Source organism: Artemia sp. Qi Xiang Cuo, chromosome 2 (genome assembly GCF_049724085.1).
Source record: "Artemia sp. Qi Xiang Cuo chromosome 2, ASM4972408v1, whole genome shotgun sequence".
Classification (NCBI taxonomy): domain Eukaryota; kingdom Metazoa; phylum Arthropoda; class Branchiopoda; order Anostraca; family Artemiidae; genus Artemia; species Artemia sp. Qi Xiang Cuo.
The window spans coordinates 90,564,745-90,589,881 of record NC_142795.1 but is presented as its reverse complement, the minus strand read 5'-3'; the positions used below and the strand labels follow the sequence as shown (position 1 = coordinate 90,589,881).

General features: G+C 35.2%; 1 protein-coding gene across 1 annotated transcript in view; it reads right to left on the bottom strand.

The window, feature by feature from the left end:
• The window catches only part of LOC148955788 (glycoprotein endo-alpha-1,2-mannosidase), a 59,690-nt gene extending 34,558 nt beyond the window's left edge, over positions 1–25,132 (bottom strand). Inside the window, exons 1-2 of the mRNA XM_089104244.1 lie at positions 25,027–25,132; positions 15,349–16,042 (exon numbers count right to left, since the gene is read on the bottom strand). Of these exons, the coding sequence (XP_088960370.1) occupies positions 15,349–15,988 (640 nt within the window). The 5' untranslated portion in view covers positions 15,989–16,042; positions 25,027–25,132. The remainder of the gene's footprint in view (positions 1–15,348; positions 16,043–25,026) is intronic.
• Positions 25,133–25,137: the final 5 nt, after the last annotated feature.

Genomic DNA, 25,137 nt, shown 5'->3' with positions numbered 1-25,137 from the left:
CATAATGAGCTTTGAAGAATCAAGAAATTGTAACTGTGACATGGTAATCAACCATCAAACACTACTCAAATATTCCAACTCTTGCATTTCAACGAAAGAAATTCAAAATGAAATATTAAAAATAAATAAAAAATAAATGCGACCATGTAGACCGTATCAAAACAATACAGAAATATTCCATCTCTTTAATTTAAACGAATGAAACTTAAAATGAACTTCGATAAAACAATGAAATTTAACTGTGACACTGAAGACAGAAAAATAAAACACATGGACTTTTCCAACTCTTGAATTTCAAAGAAATAAATTCAAATGAAATTTTAAAAATAAAGAAAAATGTATCTGTGACAAGGTAAACCACAACGAAACACTACTGAAATATTCCAACTCTTGCATTTCAACGAAAAAAATTCAAAATGAACGTTGAAAAATCAAGAAAATGTAAATGTGACAAGGTAAACCAAAACCAAACACTACTGAAATATTCCAACTCTTGCATTTCAACGAAAGAAATTCAAAATGAACCTTGAAAAATCAAGAAAATGTAACTGTGACAAGGTAAACCACAACCAAACACTACTGAAATTTTCCGACTCCTGCATTTCAACGACAGAAATTCAAAATGAACTTTGAAAAATCAAGAAAATGTAACTGTGACAAGGTAAACCACACCCAAACACTACTGAAATATTCCAACTCTTGCATTTCAACGAAAGAAATTCAAAATGAACTTTGAAAAATCAAGAAAATGTAACTGTGACAAGCTAAACCATAACCAAACACTACTGAAATATTCCAACTCTTGCATTTCAACGAAAGAAATTCAAAATTAACTTTGAAATATCATGAAAATGTAACTGTGACAAGGTAAACCATAACCAAACAATACTGAAAGATTCCAACTCTTGCATTTCAACGAAAGAAATTAAAAATGAACTTTTAAAAAATCAAGAAAATGAAACTGTAACAAGTTAAAACAAAACCAAACACTACTTAAAAATTCCAAATCTTGCATTTCAATGAAAGAAATTCAAAATGAACTTTGAAAAATCAAGAAATTGAACATGTGACAAGGTAAACCATAATCAAACACTTCTGAAACATTCCAAATCTTGCATTTCAACGAAAGAAATTCAAAATGAACTTTGAAAAAACAAAAAAATGTAACTGTGACATGGTAAACCACAATCAAACACTACTGAAATATTCCAACTCTTGCATCTCAACGAAAGAAACTACTGAAATATTCCAACTTGCATTTCAAGGAAAGAAATTCAAAATTAAAAATGAACAAACATGAAAATTTAAATGAGACAATTTAAAACAAAACCAAACACTACTTAAATATTCCAACTCTTTCAATTCAACGAATGAAATACAAATTGAACTTTTAAAAATCAAGAAATTGTAACTGTGACAAGGTAAACCAAAACCAAGCACTACTGAAATTTTCGACCTCATGCATTTCAACGAATGAAATTCAAAATGAACTTTGAAAAATCATGAAAATGTAACTGTGACAAGGTAAACCACAACCAAACAGTACTGAAATATTCCAACTCTTGCACTTCAAGGAAAGAAATTCAAAATGAACTTTGAACAATCAAGAAAATGTAACTGTGACAAGGTAAACCATAACCAAACACTACTGAAATATTCCAACTCTTGCAGTTCAACGAAATAAATTCAAAATCAACTTTGAAAAATCATTAAAATTTAACTTTTAAAGGTTAAACAATAAAAAAAAAATAATTAAATATTAAAACAATTTATTTTAAAATAAAGAAATTAAAAATTAAAATTTTAAAAATCAAGAAAATGTAACTGTGACAAGGTAAACCACAACCAAACACAAATGAAATATTCCAACTATTTAATTTAACGAAATAAATTAAAAATGAACTTTTAAAAATTCAAGAAAATGTAACTGTGACATGGTAAACCATAATCAAACACTACTGAAACAATCCAACTCTTGCATTTCAACGAAAGAAATTCAAAATGAACTTTGAAAAATCAAGAAAATGTAACTGTGACAAGGTAAACCACAAAAAAACAATACTGAAAAATTCCAACTCTAGAATAACAAATATAGAAATTAAATAAGAAAAAATAAATAAAAATATAAATAAACTTTTTAAATTTAAAAAAATGAAAAAAACTACTGATATATTAAATATCTTTAAATTCAACGAAATTAATTAAAAAATAAATTTTAAAAATCAAGAAAATATAACTGTGGAAAGGTAAACCAAACACTACTAAAATATTCCAACTCTTTCAATTCAAAGAAATAAATACAAAATGAACTTTGAAAAATCAAGAGAATGTAAGTTTGACAAGGTAAACCTACACCAAACACTACTGAAATATTCCAACTCGTGCATTTCAATGAAAGAAATTCAAAATGAACTTTGAAAGATCAAGAAAATGTAACTGTGACAAGGTAAACCACAATCAAACATTACTGAAATATTCCAACTCTTGCATTTCAACGAAAGAAATTCAAAATGACCTTTGAAAAATCATGAGAATGCAACTGTGACAAGGTATACCAAAACCAAAAACTACTGAAATAGTAAAACTCTTGCATTTCAACGAAAGAAATTCAAAATAAACTTTGAAAAAATAAATAAAATGTAACTGTGATAAGGGAAACCCCAAACAAACACTACTTAAATATTCCAAATCTTGCATTTCAACTAAATAAATTAAAAATGAACTTTAAAAATAAATAAAATTTAAGTGTGACAAGGTAAACCACAAACAAACAATACTTAAATAGTCCAACTGTTGCATTTCAACGATAGAAATTCGAAATGAACTTTAAAAAATCAAGAAAATGTAACTGTGACAAGGTAAACCACAACCAAACACTACTGAAATATTCCAACTCTTGCAATTCAACGAAAGAAATTCAAAATGAAGTTTGAAAAATCAAGAAAATGTAACTGGGACATGGTAAACGACAACCAAACACTACTGAAATATTCTAAATATAGCATTTCAAAGATATAAATTCAAAATGAATTTTGAAAAATCAAGAAAATTTAAATGTGACAAGGTAAAACATAACAAAAAACTAATGAAATATTCCAACTCTTGCATTTCAATGAAAGAAATTCAAAATGAACTTTGAAAAATCAAGAAAATGTAACTGCGACAAGGTAAACCACAACCAAACACTACTGAAATATTCCAACTATTGCATTTCAATGAAATAAATTCAAAATAACATTTAAAAATCAATAAAAATTAACAGTGACAATGTAAACCACAACCAAACACTACTTCAATATTAAAAATAGTGCTTTTCAATGAAATAAATTAAAAAAGTAATTTGGAAAATCAAGAAAATGTAACTGTGACAAGGTAAACCACAACCAAACACTACTGAAATATTCCAACTCTTGCATTTCAACGAAAGAAATTCAAAATGAAGTTTGAAAAATCAGGCCTTTGGGGTGTCGGGGGACCTTTTTGGGGGGGGGGGGCCTGGGGGGGAGGGTCGTTCTGTGTCTCAATGCACAAAAAAATATTAAAAAATGGGGAAGGGAAGGAGAGGGGAGGAGGGGGAGGGGGAGGAGGGGAGGGGATGGGGGGAGGGGGAGGGGATGGGGATATAAAGTTTTTTTTTATAATATTTGTAGAGGCAAGGCGAACCATTCGTTTATATCGCAATAGAAATTATCTAACCTTACTATGACCAGAATATAGTGTCTTTTTTGGCTTCACTAATCTAATTTAGCAAAAGGGTGAATGCATGCACTTGCCGTGATTCAATAGGGAGAACATTATATTTCCTTTGGGGAGAAAAAATCTTTCAATATTCCCGCTGAGATATACTTTTACGCAGTGTTTTAAAATGTTGCATTTAGAAATGGCCAATAAAAGTTGGAAGAAATTAATAGATATTTCTATATGAAAGGTATGGTAAAAATGATTACATTTGCATATCCCGGCTGCACTTGGGCATCGAAAGGACCAGGTAGTGCATTCTGGAGGGTCACTTCCTGACCTTGCATAAGTAGGGCAGCTCTTGAATGCCCAAGCAACGTATGATTGAAGGTGGACGGGCCGGTGGCGTTACATTCTTGTACTGATGATTGCACTGGTTTTGGAAGCTTCAGCCAGCTACCATATTGCCGGAAAGTAGCCTTCGCAGTGCCCGCATTATTAGCACTCGCTTTCTGAGCGGGTGTTTGCCATTGGCATTCTTCACAATTTGCCTTAAAAAGAAGGTAAAAAGTTAGTATTGAAATAATTTGCCCCTTTTTTACAGAAATAAAGTTAGTACCCTCATTCATGTAATTTTGTTTAGACAAAGCATTTATCACCAAGAAAGCACAACGTAAAAAAATTTCGTGAAATATACTAATTGTATTCTTTTTTGATTCTGAGAAAGAAGAATTATGGCTCACTGAGTCGTTAAAAAATAAGTATATAAAATTCAGTATAATTTCTTATTTTTATGTGTTTCTGTTCTTTTCTGGTTTTAATATTCATTGAGCATTCCATGGTTGATGAATTTAAAGTATTAACGGTATTTTTTATCTTTCCATATCCTTTTTTCGATAGGTTGTATTTATCACACACCCAGAAAAACAGTCCCCGGAAAATAACCTCCACTGAAAATATCCCTGAGAAAAGACATGGAAAAATATCCCCTCCCCCCACCGAAAGACATGGTAAAAATGTTATTCAATTTACGCATGATAAAGCAATTTTTCTTTTTCTTAAACTCACTTCCCTTACTTTTCACGCGAAGAAACAGTTTGTTTTCACCTTACACTGGAGGTGTTAGACTTGAGGCCTTGTACATCCCCCCCCCCCCACCTTTCACCAATATCCTAAAAATATTGTTAGGCATTAATTTTGGAAATAACTCATTTCCTTGCTTCCATACCACAGAGAATTACACAAAGCCTGTAACCAGACATGGTTAATTAACAATAATGTCTCTTTTCACGCGAAACTGTTTTTTTTTAATTCGATAGGAAAAACTGTTTTTTTCAGAGAAACCTTTTGGTTAAGCCGCTCTCCAAATTCTTTTATATTTACCAAAGCCGGATGTACTTTAAAGGGGTGTCAGTAATTATCAGATATTTAATCGTTGCAAGAAATCTGTAAGTCAAGCCATAGCGGACAGAATATTAAAGGATTGACAGAAAGTTGACAGATGCTTTTAGATAAGATACGGAATTTATCTAAAACAGAAATATGGTCTTAAACAGAGGGGGAAGGAAGGATGGGGTTTACGTAATGAAAAAAGAGCGTATTTTTCGCTTTTTAACGCTTATAAACATCATATCGGGGCATGGGGATAAGGGGGGGGGGTTTAACCGAATATATAATATGTTGACCAAGGAAAAAAAATTTATTTTTAAAATAAAAAATTAAAAAATAAATTACATTTCAAATTGTGGCTGCCAAGGCTTCAATTTCATCAATAATTTCGTGTGTTCTATCCATTGTGTTCTGGAACTTTCTGATAATTTAATCACATTGCATGCCCGTTATATACGAAATCTCAAGGGTGAATTGTTATGTAACAGGAAAACCATATGTAACCAGTTCTCTGATTGGCTGAGAAGGAAGATGTATCCGAGTCGCTGATAAGGATGCATGTAGTTGCGGTTTTCTATTCCAGGATACCTTGAAATTCACCTCTCGCATGCTCTTGTCTAATACAACAATAATAAATAAATCCCTTAGGCCCAAAGATTAAAGAAACCATAATGTTTCTTAATTCCCCCACTCGTGAATCAATAATTTCCCCTAGCGATTATGTAAATCAAGTTTACAGGCTAGGTTCACCTAAAGATCAAAGAAACCATAATGTTTCTTAATTCCCCCTCGTGAATCAATAATTTCCCTAGCGATTATGTAAATCCAAGTGAGAAAATTCCTGTTTTTACATTCTCACTGAGAAAACCATATAACAGACATGAATTGCTGTTGACATCCATAAATGTGACAAATTTCCTGTTTTTCAAATTCTCACTGACAAAAACCATTAAACATCCATGAAAAACATCAAATAAATTGACCAACACACATAACCATCCAAGAAAACATACATAAATGTGACAAAATTCCTGTTTTTTCATTCTCATTGACAAAAACCATAAACCACGTGGTTCTCGTGCTCATATATGGTGTTAAAAAAAGTTGTAGGTGGCAGCAGGGGTGAATCGTCGGGCTGGTACCCCCATTTCTACTGACAGGCTCTTTAATTAGTTTTCTAACAAACAATAACATTAAAAAGAAACATAAAATTTGAAAATCTAATGGAAAGCCTTAGAGACTACATGGAATATCGAAAATATGGGAAAAGATTTCAGTTTGTATTGAATAGGAAATTTCGAACTATCTAAACAATGGACCCTCAAAATAAAGAATAAATGTATACATTCAAATTTAAATGCACAAATTTGACCAATTTGAAGGTACGCATATTTCAACTAAGCCAACTAAAGTCCAGGCATTTTATATTCCAAGATTCTAAATAGCACCAAATTAGTAACTAAACTGCTATTTTTGTCTTATTATATACTGTTACTCTAGCAATTTAAATACTCATAGACCAGGCTATCTTTCCGCAATCTTTTCACTACACGTGCGTTGTTTACATAGCTAAGACTTTCGACTTGCTTTGTGCATTATCAAGCCATTTTGTCTGTTTTGAAGAGTGAAGTGAACCATTTTATTTGTGCATGTTTATGGTATCAGTACCAAGGTGCATCAATTCCTTTAAGGTCCGGGAGCTAGATAAGTAACCATATTCCTGTTCGTTGTGGCGTACAACAGGACTCATTTCTGAGTACTGCCATTTTAATAGCACCAATCGAGTTCCCACCTTATATTATTAAGCCTTACATAAACCCAAGTCACCTTTCCTATGCCAATAAAATTCTCCTTACGTCTATTTACTGTGGATATTGTTTTCACTTGGCTAAATGAAATTGGACTATTAGTGGCCCCTTTGAAAACAGATTTTCTTGTTTTGGAGTAAATAGCTTTCATTGACTTTCGTTCTGCCTTTGACACTGTTGACAAACAGTCCCTTTGGCTAACCCTGAAAGCTGTGGGCCTACCAACAAAGATAGTCAGCCTCTTTAAAGAACTCTACAGCAGCAGAGAAAGCGCTGTCCTTGTTAACGGGAAGCTTTCTTCATCCTTCCCCATCAAAAATGGTGTACTGCAAGGATGCGCTGCTGCACCTGAGATGTTTAACTGCGTCATCGACCACATTTTGAAGGAGACAAACCATGCTCACCCTTTCGGCATAAGTTATGCCGGTAGGACTTGTGCCAGTCTGATATTGACGTTGCCGACGAAGTAGCCGTCCTTAGTGAAAACCTCGACCAACTTAAGTCTGCAATGGAGACGCTCTCCTCCACTGCCTCCGTAGTTGGGCTGCAAACCCACCAGAGGAAACCGAAAACCATGCCCATATAAAAGACCGAATCGATATCAAACTTAACTGTTGCGATCAACGGCCACGCTGCTGACTTGGTAAGACAGTTCACTTATCTCGGATCAATTATATCATTAAATGGCATATTTGACGCCAAAATCTCAGCCAGATCAGCCAAAGAAAACTTTGTATTCGGACGGCTCCTGAGAGCAGTCTTCCACAAACCGCAAATTAGTTGCCATACAAAAGCCCAAATTTTCAACACCACAGTCTTAAGCATCATGCTGAACTCTTCTGAGACATGGCCGATAACCCAGACACAGCTAAGAAAGGTCGATGCTGTCCAAACTTGACACATGCATCGAGTTGAAGGTTTCAAATAGTATGACAAGATCCGCAATACCGAGATCCTGAGAACCTTCAAGTTAGCGAACCTCTCCACCCAAGTAGAAGCTCGTTCTCTAAGATGGTACGGCCACTTACTCCGCCTCCCGCCAACTACCCCTGCAAGGATCATTTCGGACTTCAATCCTGAAAATGTCTGGAAACGTCCTCGAGGGAGACCGCGCACCAGATGGGCTGATGTTATAAATCAACGCCTCTTCAACAGCAACATCGACCCTAATGAGGCCCCACCCCTAGCCCTGGACAGAGCTGCTTGGAGAAGACTGACAGCGCTGTCAACCAGCTCCCTCTACGCTGGCGACCCTAATGAGCAAGAGCGTTAAGTCAAGTCAGTCAAAGCTGAATGAATATCCTACTTTTAATGTTTTGGATGTCAGTAGATATTATTTTTTTTCTTGTCAAGAGTGTGGTTTTTCTCTTTTATCTACTTGTACTCCTCTGGCGCGCAATTTTTTTATTTAGTATATTTTAATTGTACAGAGGGAGCAAATAAATTATAACTATTATTATCATTACAGAAAAATAACCAAAAACGAAGCAATATTTTTACTACGAAAGTGATACAATATTCTAACATCCATATCTTTTGTGACCACCCCTGGGACCCCTTTTCAATGGACTTAATCACAAAAAAACATTTATAACGTTGTTAAAGAGCAAAGTAGCCAAACTTATATGACATTCCCCATGTTAAGTCACTTATCAATATTTTTTTTAGGAATTCATAATAGACAGGCGGCTCCTTAATGGCAAAAAAGAAACACAAAAATGCCAAGCTTTTAGAAAATATATTGTATGAAAAAAGTCAATAAAAAGACAAAAAGAACAAACAAGTAATACAAAAAATTAAAATAAATCGCAACCGTTTGATCGACTGATGTGCTATTTAATAATGGAGGAATCATTTGAGCTGACGGGGGCAAAATTTTGGATTAAAAATCAGCAGCTAGAGCACCCCACAGAGATTTGTCAATCACACATATTAGTGATTAAATTGTAAATAGTAAAGTGCCTGCCAATTTTACCTGTTTTTCATTGTGGTAGTCTGCTATGATTCCACTACCTCCGTCAACCATCATGCCCTTGACTAAGATATCTAGGGTAATACTAAGCAAGTCATTATTGGCTATTTTATAGGCTACTTTGGACAACAACAAAAAATAACCTACCAGCTCTAGGCTGATTAGTATAGTTCATATGTTCTTTAAGTATTGAAGGATCATTTGAACAGTAAGATTCAGGTTGTGGACAAAAATCAGCCGATATATCCCATACACAGTGGCCACTTGTCAAATGTTGGTTGATTTCACCAGTTTTTTTTTTCAATTTGGCAGTCAAATATGACTCCAGTGCTTTAAACAACAACAAAAATAACCTACCAGCTCTAGGCTGATTGGTATAGTTCATATGTTTTTTAAGTATTGAAGGATCATTTGAGCAGTAAGATTCAGGTTGTGGACAAAAATCAGCCGATATATCCCATACACAGTGGCCACTTGTCAAATGTTGGTTGATTTCACCAGTTTTTTTTTTTTCAATTTGGCAGTCAAATATGACTCCAGTGCTTTAAACAACAACAAAAATAACCTACCAGCTCTAGGCTGATTGGTATAGTTCATATGTTTTTTAAGTATTGAAGGATCATTTGAGCAGTAAGATTCAGGTTGTGGACAAAAATCAGCCGATATATCCCATACACAGTGGCCACTTGTCAAATGTTGGTTGATTTCACCAGTTTTATTTTCAATTTGGCAGTCAAATATGACTCCAGTGCTTTAAACAACAACAAAAATAACCTACCAGCTCTGGGCTGATTGGTCTAGTTCATTTGTTGTTTAAGTACTGAAGGATCATTTGAGCTGCAAGATTTAGGTTGTGGACAAAAATCAGCCGATATATCCCGTATACAGTGGCCACTTGTCAAATGCTGGTTGATTTCACCAGTTTTTTTTTCAATTTGGCAGTCTAATATGACTCCAGTGCTTCCATTTACCATTATACCCTTGACTAAGGTATCAAGGGTAAACTTATATACTTTATAATTATCTATTTTAAAGGCTTTGTTTACATTTAAAAATAAACAAATACCAGCTCCTGACTGCTTGACCCATTTCATTTGTTGTTTATTTGTTGAAGGAGTATTTGAGCTGTAGGATTCAGGTTGTTGAGAAAAATCAGCAGCTATCATACACGCGGTGGCCACTAGTCAAATGCTGGTTAATTTCGCAGTATTTTCAATGTGGCAGTCTACTATGACTCCAGATCTTCCATCTACCATCATACTCTTGACTAAGGTGACTAAGCTATCGGGTGAACATCTAAAGCTGATTAAATATATTACGGAAACTAAGGATTATAAGTTGACGGAATTTAAATTATATTGTGAAAGTTATTGGAATTTATTCGAACTTGACATTTCACATGTGCAGAATTCCAGCTGTTAACATATTGATTTCGACTATGCGTTTGATTGATTAGGCCCTTGCTAGGGGTGCCTAGTGTTTATGATGAGTGGATTTACGATTTTCTAAGTGGCACTTCGGATTTTTTTTTTTTTTCTATTTGAATTTTGGATTATTTGGAGCAGTTTTTATAAAGAGGGGTGAAAGCCGTGCCCAAATTAACGGTGGCTTAGCAAATTGCACGTAACGGACCCATGTGAATAAAAAAATTGATCCTTAATGAGGTAAGCAGATATTTAAATTTAATTTTGGTTGTCTGGAAATAATCATGGGACGTGAAAGAAAGCAACCTCGTAATATTGGACATGATACAGAAAACACTCGGAGGGGAGAAGGTGAATATTATCTTAACATTACTGCTAATAGCACTGATTCTACAAATGAATTCACGATTTCAGCAGCTACGGAGAGTCTAAATACTGTTATCAGTTTGGTATCAGAAAATGGAAAAAAGCTAGATTCTTTACAAAATAGGATTAAGGGAATTGAAGATAAAGTGGCAAATTTGGAGATATCACATGCGGGATTTGCAAGGCAGCTGACTGAAAATGATGAGCGAGTGAGGCAGCTTGAGCAAGTCAAAGAATCTCTAAAGAATCAAGTAAAAGTAACTTCTGATGATTGTATAGCTCAGAGTAAAGAATCAAGTAACTTGAGTATGAGATTGGCAAGGCTGGAGTTTGATAAACTGGAAAAGAATATTATGGTATGGAATGTCTCTTGTAAATCTGAACAAAATGCGAAAGATATTTTCAAAAGTATTTTTACGGAAGGACTCGAAATGGCTCCAGTCCCACCATTCAAGGTAACCCAAGAGAGTGAGAAATAGAAATTTATTCGTGTTGAAGTATCTGATAAAAAACCGAAAATTGATATTTGGAAAAATACCAAGAAATTAAAAGGTAAAGCCGTGTCGTTTTTCCGTGATATTTACCTCAGTGATGATGTCCCAGCTGAAGTTCGCAAAGCAAGAAATGATTTGTTGATTAAAAGGGTGAAATTACGCAAATTAAAAATAGATGCTTGGATCTCGAAAACTTTTCCGCCTGTGTTACTTTTCAATCACCCCAATGGAACACGTGCTAAATACTCACCAGACGATTTGATTCCTGAACTTGATTATGCACCGAATAATCATTCATTTTGTAACCAAAATAGCGGCAATTAGTGAAGCTTACGAGGAAAAATAATTGTTCGAATTCATGTTCCCATTGGTTAAGAAGTAGCAGGTGATTAATTAGTGATAAAAAGAAATTTTGGCGGGAAATTGAAGGAGTTCATGGTTGATGGTGCATATAGTTCATAGTTGATTGTTTGTAGCGTAGAAGAAATGTAAATATGAGAAGGCACCCAATATGCAAGGTGTACCCTTTTGAGTCATTGTCGTTGTTTTTTTTTTTTTTTTTTTTTTTTTTTTTTTTTTTTTTTTTTTTTTTTTTTTTATCTCATTATTATTATTATTGGTGTTATTATTGTTTTTGAGCAGCATGTAATAAATTTATATTTAGAATGTATGAATTGTGTCCCCTTTGGAGTCGTACTCAAATTTGTCCATTTTGCTTTGATGTTGGATGAAAGATTGGAGTCTCCTCCAGGACAAATTAACGTATTGGGGCTGGAAAATAAGAAGCTAAATTTTGAAAGTAGGTATAATGAAATTTTTGATGGAAGTAGTGGGCCTTGTGGTTATTATAGGTTGGAGTTTGACGATTCTAAATATTTATTTGTAAACCAAATGCAGATGGCATGTAGTAATGTTACGCATAGATTTAATGTGTTCCATTTGAATTGCCAAGGATTGAATTCAAGTTTAGATTTTATAAATGAAATTTCCAGTTTATCTCTTTTTCAGGTAATTGGATTGACTGAAACTTGGTTAAATGATTATAATTAGGAAGTTTTACATATATTAGGATATAATCTTTATACGAAAAATCGTCAACTTCACCGACACGGGGGATTGGCAGCGTATGTACGTTCTGACATACGGGTAAGTGTCCGAGAGGATATTTTAATATATAAAGAAATGGTTTTTGAGTCTTTTATTTTGCAGTTAGAGCTGTCTGGACGTTGTGATTATGTTCTGATTGTATATAGGCCACCGTCAGGATCTCTTATTGAGTTTTATGAGTTACTTGAAGAACAATTGGAAAAGATCCCAAATCGAAGTCCTATTTTTATAATGGGAGATTTTAACATTGATTTATTGGATAATGGATCAAATACAGACCGATTTTTAAATTTGATGATTTCATTTGGTTACATCCCTGCTATTAATATTAGTACTCGTGTTACGAGGACGTCATCGAAATGTCTGGATAATATATTTTCAAATTATATGTCGGGTGGTCCAAGTGTTCTCATAAGTGATACTTCTGATCATTTTGGTGTATTTGCAAGTTACTCGGTATTCGTTGATAATAAAAACTCCACAAAGAAGAGCAGTCTCAAGCTGAGGATGTTACTCGATAAAGATGCACTTCTGAAATGTAGAAATGAGCTAGCCAATAAGGATTAGAATACAGAATTTTCCGTCTCTGCGGATATTGACTCTAAGTTTAGAGTCTTTTACCAAATAATTAAGCAATCCCTGGAAAAATGCTCTAAGAATATTAACAACAATAGAAGAAAACATTCAAAGAAGCCTTGGATTACTCCGAGTTTATTGAGATTGATAAATAAGAAGAATAATTTGCATGAGAAAAAGGTACGTCATCCCTGCAATATAAATGAGCGAATTTACAAGAGTTATCGTAATGCCCTAAACAGACTCCTGCGAAGGGCTAGACAAGATTCTTATAAAATAGAATTTGAAAAAAACATCTGGAATTCCGCCGAAAACATGGAATGTGATAAGAAGTACTTTAGGACAATCATCTGGAGGAATCCCTCAGGAAATATTCCGTAAAGACGGAACCAGTCGTACAAATGCAGAGGAACTTTGTGAAGAATTTGCTAACCATTTCTCGACAGTTGGATGGAGAGTGAAAGAGTCGATTATAAGCAAACCAGCCGACCAGGCCTTTCAAAATTACCTAACTAAGAAGATGGAAATATCTTTAAATCTACTCACAGTTCAGGAATCTGAGGTTCGAAAAACTGTTTATGGTATGAAAGGTTCGGCTTCTGGCTCTGATATTGTTTCAACTAGAGTAATAAAAACATTTTGGGAAGTGATTACTCCAACTTTTGTTTCATCAATTAATCAGTGTCTAAAAGAGGGAGTATTTCCGAGCTGTTTTAAATCAGCAAAAGTTATACCAATACATAAAGGAGGGAAGACTGGTGATGGTGAAAATTATAGACCAATATCGATTTTACCCGTTATGTTTAGGATACTAGAAAAATGCTTTTCGGTCAGAATTTATAAGTAGGCAACCTGGAAGACCAGAGAATGTTTACTCCTACACAATTTGGATTCCGTCAAGATCGCACTACTGAGCAATCAAACATATATTTGACTAGCATTATTAATACGGCGTTAGATAATGGATATAAAGTTGCAACTGTATTTTTAGATATTGTAAAGGCTTTTGATACGGTCAGTCATGATATTCTGTTAATGAAGTGTGAAACTTATGGGATTAGGGGTCCAGCTCTTTCGTTTTTACGTTCTTTTTTGTCTTGTAGAAAACAGTATGTTCAAATTGGTAATATGGGTTCTCATGAAAATTGTATTGAGTGTGGAGTTCCACAAGGTTCGGTACTTGAACCCTTATTATTTTTAATTTTTGTGAATGATCTTCCACAGTCTGTTAGTAAACTGGAAACAAGAATGAGTGAGACCGACAAAAAGGATAGCGCGGCTACAGTGCCTATGTTTGCTGATGATACTTCTTTAGTGGTGATCGCAAAGTGTGCGATTGCTCCTAGAGAGTGTACGAGAATCGCTAAATGAGGTTTCAAGATGGCTGAGAGTGAATCAGCTAAAGGTGAACCCCTCTAAGAGTAATTTTCTTATATTTTCGAGGACATCGAACTATTATCCATGGATACAGCATATAGCATATGAAGATGGTATGATTGCTCGTCAAAAGGCAGTAAAGTATCTTGGCATTATTATAGATGAGACTCTCAGTTTCCGATCCCATATTGAAACTTTATCCCGGATTCTCTCGCGTAATTTGGGGATGATTCGTAAACTTATATATATGTTTCCAACTAGTATACTTAGGCTTCTCTATTTTTCGTTAATCCATCCCTATATTTTGTATTGTTCTTCTGTATACATGGGTACATTTTCTTCAATTGTTAATCATGTGCGAATTATCCAGAACAAGTCTATTAGAGTATTATCAGGAAAATCAGAAAGTGGATCAGTTTGAGAAGTTTATAGGAATCTTAGGATATTGCCAGCGGCGGGTCTTCATCATTTTTATATATTAGTGTTTATGTATAGATATAAAATGAAGCAGCTGCCGGAGTGTTTTGATGGTTGGTTTTACAGCCGATGGAATATACATAACCAAAATACTAGGGGTAAAAATGATTATTATACTCCCCCTATAGTGTCTGCCAGGTCCACGTTTTCTTTTGTTATAAAGGGTATAAATTTATGGAATAATTTGGATAATGATATGAAGAAACTAGAAAATTTTAGTGATTTTAAAGTAAAATTGAAAGAAAAATTATTAAGTAAGTATGAATTCTAGTTTTGTTTGTTTTGAAGGTGACTTGATTTGATTTAATTTAAATTGAGTTGTAATTGCTTTTTGGTTTGTGAGTGCGACCCCACAACATGAATAAGGTATGTAGTTGCTGTCCCTGTACTATTATTATTAATCTTTATTTATTTTTTTTCTATTCTCTTCTTTTCTCTCTTTTTATCTTTCTTTCTTATTATAGTGTATTTGAATGATGTTACATGTATGTATTATTTTTTTTTACCTGTTTCATCCCACGTCAACCGTTTGGTTTTGGGTGAATCATATTGATTTTTGTATTTAAACTTTTTTGTTAATTAAATATATCACTATCAAAAAAAAAAAAAAATAGAACATATACTTGAATACTTTATAATTGGCTATTAAAAGGCTTCATTTACATTTAAAATATACCTACCAGCTCCTGACTGCTTGATCCATTTCATATGCTGTTTAATTACTGAAGGGTCATTTGAACTGTAAGGTCCAAGTTTAGGATAAAAATCAGCAGCTATATCGTCCACAGGTGTGTGGCCACTTGTTGAATACTTGTCAATTTCACCTTTTTTCCAATATGGTAGTCTATTATGATTCCAGTGTTTCCATCTACCATCATAAGCTTGACTGAGATACCAAGGGTAATAGAATATATGAACATCACAATTGACCAGGTCTGAATTGAAACTTCCATATAAGTGGTTATTTATTGATGACTGTCCAGACATCCTGTTTTTTCCACCAAGTGCTTCACCTATTTGGTTTTTCAGCACATTCTTTATAGATTGATACGTTCTATTCATCTTAGGCAGGCGATCACTAGACCACTTAGTTATGTTATTAACTAATTGTAAAACAGGAGCTTTTTTATGCTCTTTCAATTGACTAACTAGCTGACTAAATTTTGACTCATCTGGAAAATGCATTTCTTCTGCAAGTTCTTTAACTGGATTGAGGAACGATTTTATTTTTCTTTGTTCAAATTGAATAACAGTCAAAAATGAAATTATAAAAATCAGTGCAATGCACATGGCTATCCGCATGTACCATCTTTGACTCATCTTTCAAGACTAAACTTGCATCACATCTGGTGAACAATTTGCAAATGATGAGACCTACAAAATAAAAGATACTGAAATAGAATAAATTTCACAAGCAGTAATCCAAAAGAAGTTGTATGATATTTTCTGAAAAAATTATGTTTTTAACCAAACCCCAGGAAAAGCAAGTTCTATCAATTGTTTGTAATTTTCTCCTAGTTTATTTGGTTCAATAAATACATGGAAATTCACCTATTACTCCTCCTATATCACATGGCATTTTCCCTCGCCTCCTGAAGCACTGTAGTTTAAAAAAGGCAATATATTTATAGAATTGGAAAAAAAAATACTTGACACTCTTCATGTCAGAATACCCTTTTCAAATCATTAGTCTGAAATAATAAATTATTTCCAAATTATAAAAAAGAAAAATCATTCCTTTTTCCAAAATACGTTTCCTAATATTACAGATTCAACTATTCTTCGTTTTTTTAACTGTCACAACTACAGAAGGAAAAGTATTATTTCACATGATATTTTTTATAATTGCATATTATGGAGTAAATGTCTCAATTCTTAGAAATATCTTTAAAACTTATTTACATAACACTTTTTGAAAAACTAAGCTTTTGTATCACCTCCTCAAGTAAAGCAGTTATTAACAATTGGTTCATTTTTTCATGCCTTATTCAGTTTCACTGATATTTTTCCCTGATAGTTGGGAACTGGTGGGCGTGAGAGGGGGGTTCGTTATCCTCCAATCACTTTCGACTTATAGAAAGGGCAGTAGCCCTCTCAATTTGCAACTAAATGAGTCCATTTTAAAGTTTCTATGACAACGCTATCTATAAAAACCTTAAGAGCCCCCAGGGCATAACTTACAACCTTTTCCCTGGGGGCTCTGGGGGGTTTGTCATCCTCAAATACATAATTTCCAGAACTTTCAACTACGCTGAATAACACGGCCATCTCAAAACTGTAATTGAATGAGTTCGGTAAACTGGCTAGCGTCAGAGGGTGGCTGTTTTCCCTCCAATCGTTGTCAACTTACTAATAGAGCACTAGCCATTTCAATTGCCGGTGAAATGAGCTCTTTTTGAACTTTTTACGACAACAATTTCTATGACAACCTTATATTCCCCCAGGGCATAACTTACAACCCTTGCCCTGAGGGCTGTAAGGGGTTTATCATCCTCAAAGACCTAATTTCCAAAACTTTCAACTATTTTGAACTAAATGGCTACCTAGAAATTTTTATTGGATGTGTTTGGGGAAAAGGTGGATGTGAGAGGGGGTTTAGTTGCCCTCCAATTACTTTTGACTATCAAAAAGTCCACTACACCTTTGAATTTTCAATCGAATGTGCCCTTTTTCAAGTTTCTACGACAGAGCTTTCAATATGAACCTTATATTACCCCAGGGCATTCCTTACAACCCTTGCCCTGAAGACTGTGGGGGGGGGGTCCTGCTCAAAGACATAATTTCCAGAACTTTCAACTGCGCTGAACAAAATGGCCATCTAAAATTTTTGTGTGGATTGGATGTGTTTGGGGAAATGGTGGGCGTGGAAAGGGTATTAGTTGCCTTCCAATCACTTCCAACTATTAAAATCTCTGTTGGAGTCATCCTCAAATACCTAATTTCCAGATTTTTCAACTACATTGAACAAAATGGCTATCTCAAAATGTTTGGGGAAAAGGTGGGCGTTAGAGGGGGGTTAGTTGCCCTCCAATCACTTTTGACAATTAAAAAGGGCACTAGCCCTTTGAATTTCCAATCGAATGAGCCCTTTTCCAAGTTTCTATGACAAAGCTTTCAATAAAAACCTTATATGCCACCAAGGGCATAACTTATAACCTTTGCCCTGAAGACTGTGGGGGGGGGGGTCCTGCTCAAAGACATAATTTCCAGAACTTTCAACTGCGTTGAACAAAATGGCTATCTCAAATTTTTGTGTGGATTGGATGTGTTTGGGGAAATGGTGGGCCTGGAAAGGGTATTAGCTGCCTTCCAATCACTTCCAACTATTAAAATCTCTGTTGGAGTCATCCTCAAATACCTAATTTCCAGATTTTTCAACTACATTGAACAAAATGGCTATCTCAAAATGTTTGGGGAAACGGTGGGCGTTAAAGGGGGTTAGTTGCCCTCCAATCACTTTCGACAATTAAAAAGAGCACTAGCCCTTTGAATTTCCAATCGAATGAGCCATTTTCCAAGTTTCTATTACAAAGCTTTCAATAAAAACCTTATATGTCCCAATGGTATAACTTATAACCTTAGCCCTGAGGGCTCTGGGGGAAGTGTCATCCTCAAAGACCTAATATCCAGAACTTTCAACTACGTTGAAAGTTCTGGAGAAAAATGGCTATCTGAAAATTTTGAAAAATGGCTATCTGAAAATTTTGATTGGATGTGTTTGGGTAAATGGTGGGCGTGAGAGGGGGTTAGTTACCCTCCAATCACTATCAACTATTGAAAAGGGCACTAGACCTCTCAATTTCCAATTGAATGAGCCCCTTTTGAAGTTTTTACAACAGCGCTACCTATAAAAACCTTATATGCCCCCAGGGCATAATTTACAACCTTTGACCTGGGGGCTTTGTCATCCTCAAAGACATAATTTCCAGAACTTTCAACAACTATTTTGAACTAAATGGCTATCTCTAAACTTTGATTGAATTTTTTTCGGGAAATGGTGGGCGTGAGAGGGGGTTAGTTGCTCTCCATTCACTTTTGAATATTAAAAAGGGCACTAGCCCTTTCAATTTCCAATCAAATGAGCCCTTTTTGAAGTTTCTACAACAAAAATTTCTATAAAACCCTTATATGCCCCCAGGACATAACATACAACCCTTGCCCTGAGGGCTCTGAGGGGGCTATCATCCTCAAACACCTAATTTCCAGAACTGCTAACTATGTTGAACAAAAAGGATTTCTCAAAATTTTGATTGGATGGGTTTTGGGAAATGGTGGGCATGAGAGGAAGGTTAGTTGCCCTTCAATCACTTTCAACTATTGAAAAGGGCACTAGCCCTTTCGATTTCCTATTGAATGAGCCCTTTTTAAAGTTTCTACAACATAGCTTTCTACAAAAACCTTGTATGCCCCCAGGGCACAACTGACAACCCTTGCCCTGAGGGCTGTGGGGGGGGGAGGTGTCATCCTCAAAGACATAATTTCCAGAACTTTCAACTACGTTTGAAAAAATGGCTATCGCAAAATTTTGATTGTATGTGTTTGGGGAAATGGTGGGCATGAGAAGGGGTTAGTTGTTAGTTGCCCTCCAATCATTTTCAACTATTAAAAAGGGCACTATCCATTTCAATTTCCAATCGAATGAGCCCTTTTTGAGGTTTACAAAAGCTTTCAACGCTTTCTATAAGAACCTTATACGCCCCCAGGGCATAACTAACAACCCTTGCCCTGAGGGCTGTCGGGGGGGGGGGGTTGTCAAACTTAGGCACAAGCAATTTCAATTTTCAATCGAATAAGCCCTGTTTGAAGTTTCTATGACAATGCTTCCTATAAGAACCTTATATGCCCCCAGGGCATAACTTACAACCATTGCCCTGACGACTGTGGGGGGGGGGTTGTCATCCATGAGGACCTAATTTCCAAAACTTTCAACTACGTTGAACAAAATAGCTATCTAAAAATTTTGATTGGACATGTTTGGGGAAAAGGTGGGCATGAGAGGGGGGCTAGTTGTCCTCCAATCAATTTTAAATATTGAAAAGGGCACTAGCCCCTATAAATTTCCAATTGAATGAGTCCTTTTTCAAGTTTCTACAACAAAGCTTTCAATAAAAACTTTATATGCCCCCAGGGAATACTCACAACCCTTGCCCTGAAGACTGTGGGGGGAGTGTCCTAATCAAAGATATAATTTCCAGAACTTTCAACTGCGTTGAACAAAATGGCTATCTCAAAATTTCTATTGGATGTGTTTGGGGAAATGGTGGGCATGAAAGTTGCCTTCCAATCACTTTTGACTATTAAAAAGGGCACTAGCCATTTAAATTTCCAATCGAATGAGCACTTTTTGAAGTTTCTACAATAACACTTTCTATAAAAAAAATTATATGCCCCCAGGGAATAACTTACAACCCTTGCCCTGAGGGCTGTGGGGGGGTGCCATCCTCAAAGACCGAATTCCTAGAACTTTCAAATACATTGAACAAAATGGCTATCTCAAAATTTTGATTGTATGTGTTTGGGGAAAAGGTGGACATGAGAGGGGGGTTAGCTGCCCTCCAATCGCTTTCGGCTAGTAAAAAGGCACTAGCCCTTTGAATTTCCAATCGAATGAGCCATTTTTGAAGATTCTAGGACAAAGCTATCTATAAAAACCTTATATGCCCTCAGGGCATAACTTATAACCCTTGCCCTGAGGGCTGTGGGGTGAGTGTCCTCCTCAAAAACATAATTACTATCTGGAAATCAACTATGTTGAACAAAATGGCCATCTCAAAATTTTGATTGGATGTGTTTGGGGAAATGGTGCACATGGAAAGGGTGTTAGTTGACTTCCAATCACTTTTGACTATTAAAAAGGGCACTAGCCATTCCAATTTTCAATCGAATGAGCCCTTTTCGAAGTTTCTATGACAATTCCTTCAATACAAAGTGCCCTGGTCTAAAGGAAAAAATAATAATAATACATTGTGCCAACATCGTTCTTTACTTAGGCAGCGCTATTGTGCTGCCTATGATAAGCCCAAACTTATCATTTACAATTTTTTTCTTTGACCTTTCAGTGTTAGAAAAACAGCTGTCTTCTGTTTTTACCAAAAAACAGAACAGAAGCAGAAACAGGTCTTCAGTTTTTTTGTTGACCTGTTCTGTTTCTGTTCTGTTTTATTCAAGCCTTGTTTATTTTTTTTTCTGTTTCTTCAGAAAAACAGAACAGTGCCCATGCTTAATTAAGGTGTGGGAGGAAAGCTCCACTTGCCACCTTCTCATTCATTTTGGACCCATCAACAAAATTTGGAAGTGGTTATTATACGTGATTGTATTAAATTCAAAAAAATTCTGGATGAAAGCAATGGGGGTGAGTTTGGCAGTCCACTTTGAGAAATTAGTATTTATTATGGGAATTGACCAACTCCATGGAGGGGTTTGGGGGAAAGTAGGTGCAATAGACTTTGCTGGCACTGGGAATTTCTTCTGAGTATTGGCATATTCATTTGCAATGCCTCTATACATGGCTGGATTTCTTAACCAATTATGCAGGGTATGTGAGCTTCAATTTTTGTAAGATAGTTTATCAAAAGAAAACTTCATCTTTCTTTATTTTTGTTAATCCCCTCTCAGAAAGCAGAAACTTAGTACTTGTGGGTTTCCTAAGGCCAAATATGAGACAGAGTATATTGTTTTGTGTTGTTTCAATTTTTTGCATATGAGTGTTTGCACAGGCGCCATAAACAATGAGCCCATAATCAATATGGGGTCTTATATGTGATTTATAAAATTGGAGTATGGTTTTCTCCTTACAACCCTGGGATGTGGAAAAAAGTATTTTTATTATTCTTATTTTTCTATAGCATTTTTTTATTGTGTTTGTGATATGGAGGTGGAAATTAAGTTTTTGGTCAAGAATGAGACCTAGGTAATTAATTTGACTATCTTCTGGAATAGTTGTTCCATTTAGAGTTAGCCTTGCATTAACATTATTTTGCTTATGGTGAAATTGGATTATTTTTGATTTGGTGGGTGCCATTGGGTAAATCTGAATTTTGAGAAAAATTTTCAAATTAGAAAACAAACTTTTGCAACTTTGAATGTACAATCTCAAAGGTGTTGCCAGTTGCCCATAATACCAGATCACCAGCATATTGTAGATTGGTTTGTGGGAGGTTCGTGTCCCAGAGAAATAGGGTGAAGAGGAGGCAGCTATGAACTGCACCATATAAAAGACATTTGGTTTTTGCATTTTTGGGTGAGGAGGCTGAACCTACACAAACAATAAAGCTTTAATTTTCTATGAAAGATTTTATAAAAGATACTAGCTTGGGGGCTAATCCAAGGTTTGCAAGTTTAGCTAAAGAAATCTGATGGTTCACATTGACATAAGCCCTTTCTAAGTATAGGAAAGCTGCAACTAGGAAATTATTTTTTGATAGGTATTCATTTTTTGCATTCTTAAAAGTATAAAAGCATTTGTTGAGGAATCTTTTTTCCTGAAACCAGTTTGAGCCTATGAAGTATCATATTATTTTTCTCAACAAACCAAAAGACTTGGAGGTAGATCATTTTTCCCATTGCTTTTACCAGTACATGAGTAAGTAGTATAGGCCTGGAAGACTCGTGGTCATATTTTGGTTTATTTTGCTTTAATATTGGTAGGAAAGATGAACATTTCCAAATATTGGGGAATGCAGATGTAGCCCAAGCATAATTATAACAATTTAAGAGTTCCTGTTTATATAAAGGGGTTATATTCTTTATCCATGTGTGGTGTATATTATCATAGCTATTAGTAGCATTGGCCCTAATATGTAGCATTACATTATTCATTTTATGAATTGAATATAGACCGGTTATATGCTCTGATCCTGGACGAGGCTGATAGATCGTACTCATCAAAATTGAGGATGTGATGCTGTTATTATTTGCAATTTGATGTCAGCTTTTTTGTAAGAAGAGCTGCGAATAACTTTGCCTTTTTATTATCATTGTCATGATAGGTATTATTATGTATTAGATCATACTGGGGTAGGTTGGGGAGGTTTTTTTCCTACAGATGTGGCTTGTGAGTTTATGTATAATTGACTCACGTGTTTCTCTGGAAAGATGATTTGCAAAAATATTCCAGTAGTTATATTTAGCATTTATTATAGTCCTCTTGAGAATAGCCTCTCCTTGTAATTTCCTTAAATATGTGGCAGGAGACGGTTTTTTAGATATGTTCTCCTAGCTGCCTTTTTTGTTCATCATTTATTTTGGCACTCATTTGTCCACCATGCTTTGGGAGTGTGTTTGGAGATTGTTTTCCTGGGTGGTGTATTGGGTATAGCATGATTAGCTGTATTTTAACTATGGATGCAAAAATTTCAGCATGTGTGTCAGCTATTACATTTGAAATACATGGTTTTTGGGAGAGACGTAATTTCATCATTAAGCTTATTTTGTAACGTAGTTTAATTTGCTTTGGTGGTAACATATTTGGATGTATGTGGCAGAGATTCAGCAGGTTTATTTAGAGAAGAAACTATGGCAATGTGGGGTGTACAGACATGGGTGTAGGGAGGGGAGGCAGCTGCCCCCCTAGACCTTCAAATTTACATTAGATATGGCTGAAAAAGCAGATGGTTTGGAAAAAGTAGTTGATAAAACTCCATCACACTATTGACTGCTCCCCCCCCCCTAGACAATATCTGTCCCCCCTAGACAATATGCTGCCTACGCCCATGTGTACAGAGGTTATCAATTTTCTTTATATAAATTTTATTCAAAATATTAACTGACACAATTTGTAGATCAATTGTGGAGAAATTACTACTTTTGGAAGCATAAAAGGAAGCATAGGACATTTTCAATTTTGCAATTAACTAAGGGCAGTACATTTGGAAAAATATTAATGTCTAACATATTATGAAGTGTGCTGGACCACTATTTTTCTCATTTTCCTTATGTTAAAAATGAGCAAGGATTAATTATAAAAATTATTTGCTTGAAATAAAGAGCAAGTTTGGCACTTAAAATGAGCAACAGTTTTAAAGCCACTTCATAAATTATAGGTTTTTTTCCAAATTATTGAGTGGATGGGGAGGGGGGGAACTTCCCACCTTCCCCCCCCCCCTCAACAATACCACTGCACAGCAGGTCACCAAAGCTGATGTCAAAGCTATACAAAGGACATATTTGACCAAAACTGGAATTTGGTATGTGTGTGGCAACCCCATTAAATGAAGGTAACAAGAAAAAACTAGAGAGTGTCCAAAGGCAAGCAACTAAATTAATAGAGGGCTGTAAAAGCCTGGACTAACCATCAAACCTGGAGAAGTTACAGATTCCTACCCTCTCTTATCAATGGAAGCATGAGGATGTCATCATGACATACAATATGCTGTACACTCAGTCCTTGAAAACAAATATGCTTGAACCTGACCAGTCAACAAGAGCTAGAGGACACACCATGAAGCTGTACTGCAAACAAACCAACACCAGACAACAAAACAACTTCTTCCCAAATAGAGTTGTGGGGCTCTAGAACTCCCTAAGTGAAGAAGCAGTCTCAGTCCTGAGTGTGGAGGCCTTTAAGGGAGATGTGAACAAAGATTGGTCATCCAAGCCATGGCTTCAAGAATTGAATGCAGCTGACACATTTGCTCAACATCTTCACTAACCAGCACCCATAGGATAATGCCTTATTCTCTGGATAATGCAATTTAAGGTAATTTAAGTTAAAATAATAGGCTACTTCAATATTAAGATTTAGGAAAAGGTAAAATTCTAGTTTAGCTACTTTTTGCTAGCCTATCATGGAAAGGTGTTAGCCTACATTAGGGAAATAAAACTTTCAGGGATAGGTCTACAGAATAAAGTTTAAACTTACCTCTTATTTATATCAGAAATAAAATTTACCCCCCCTCCCCCTAATGTGCAAATATATACCCTAAATTGGTATATATAGGGGTGGGGGTAAAATTCATTTCCAACAAAAATGATTATTATATTTGGAAAGAGCATAAAAAAGGCATTGAGTGGTATGTTTACTTTATTTGTAAGTCAATAATATGAATAACGAAAAATTTACCAAAGTATATCCTGAGAAGGTAGTTTGAAGTACCTACCTCAACTCCTTCTCCCCCTAGAGGGCTTTGTCCCCCTAGTGATCTTTGATGACCTTTAATTCTTTTTGTTTTATAAAAGTGAAGTGAAATATAAATAAGAGAATGCTTTCTTTTACTTATAGTCTATTTTATATTAATCTGCCATGGTGAGAATTACCCAGGTCCCTTGGTATTTAAAGTGTTTTCGTAAAGGAGGCAGTGATTATTTTTAAACTAGTCAGAATTACACCGCAATATAGGCCTAGCCTACCATACATTTACCTAAAAAATACAGGCTAACAAAACTGGGAAAAAGCGAAATGTAAATAATCAAATGTTTTCTTTTAGTCTATTTTATATTAATCTGCCATGGTGAGCTTCCCACGTCCCTTG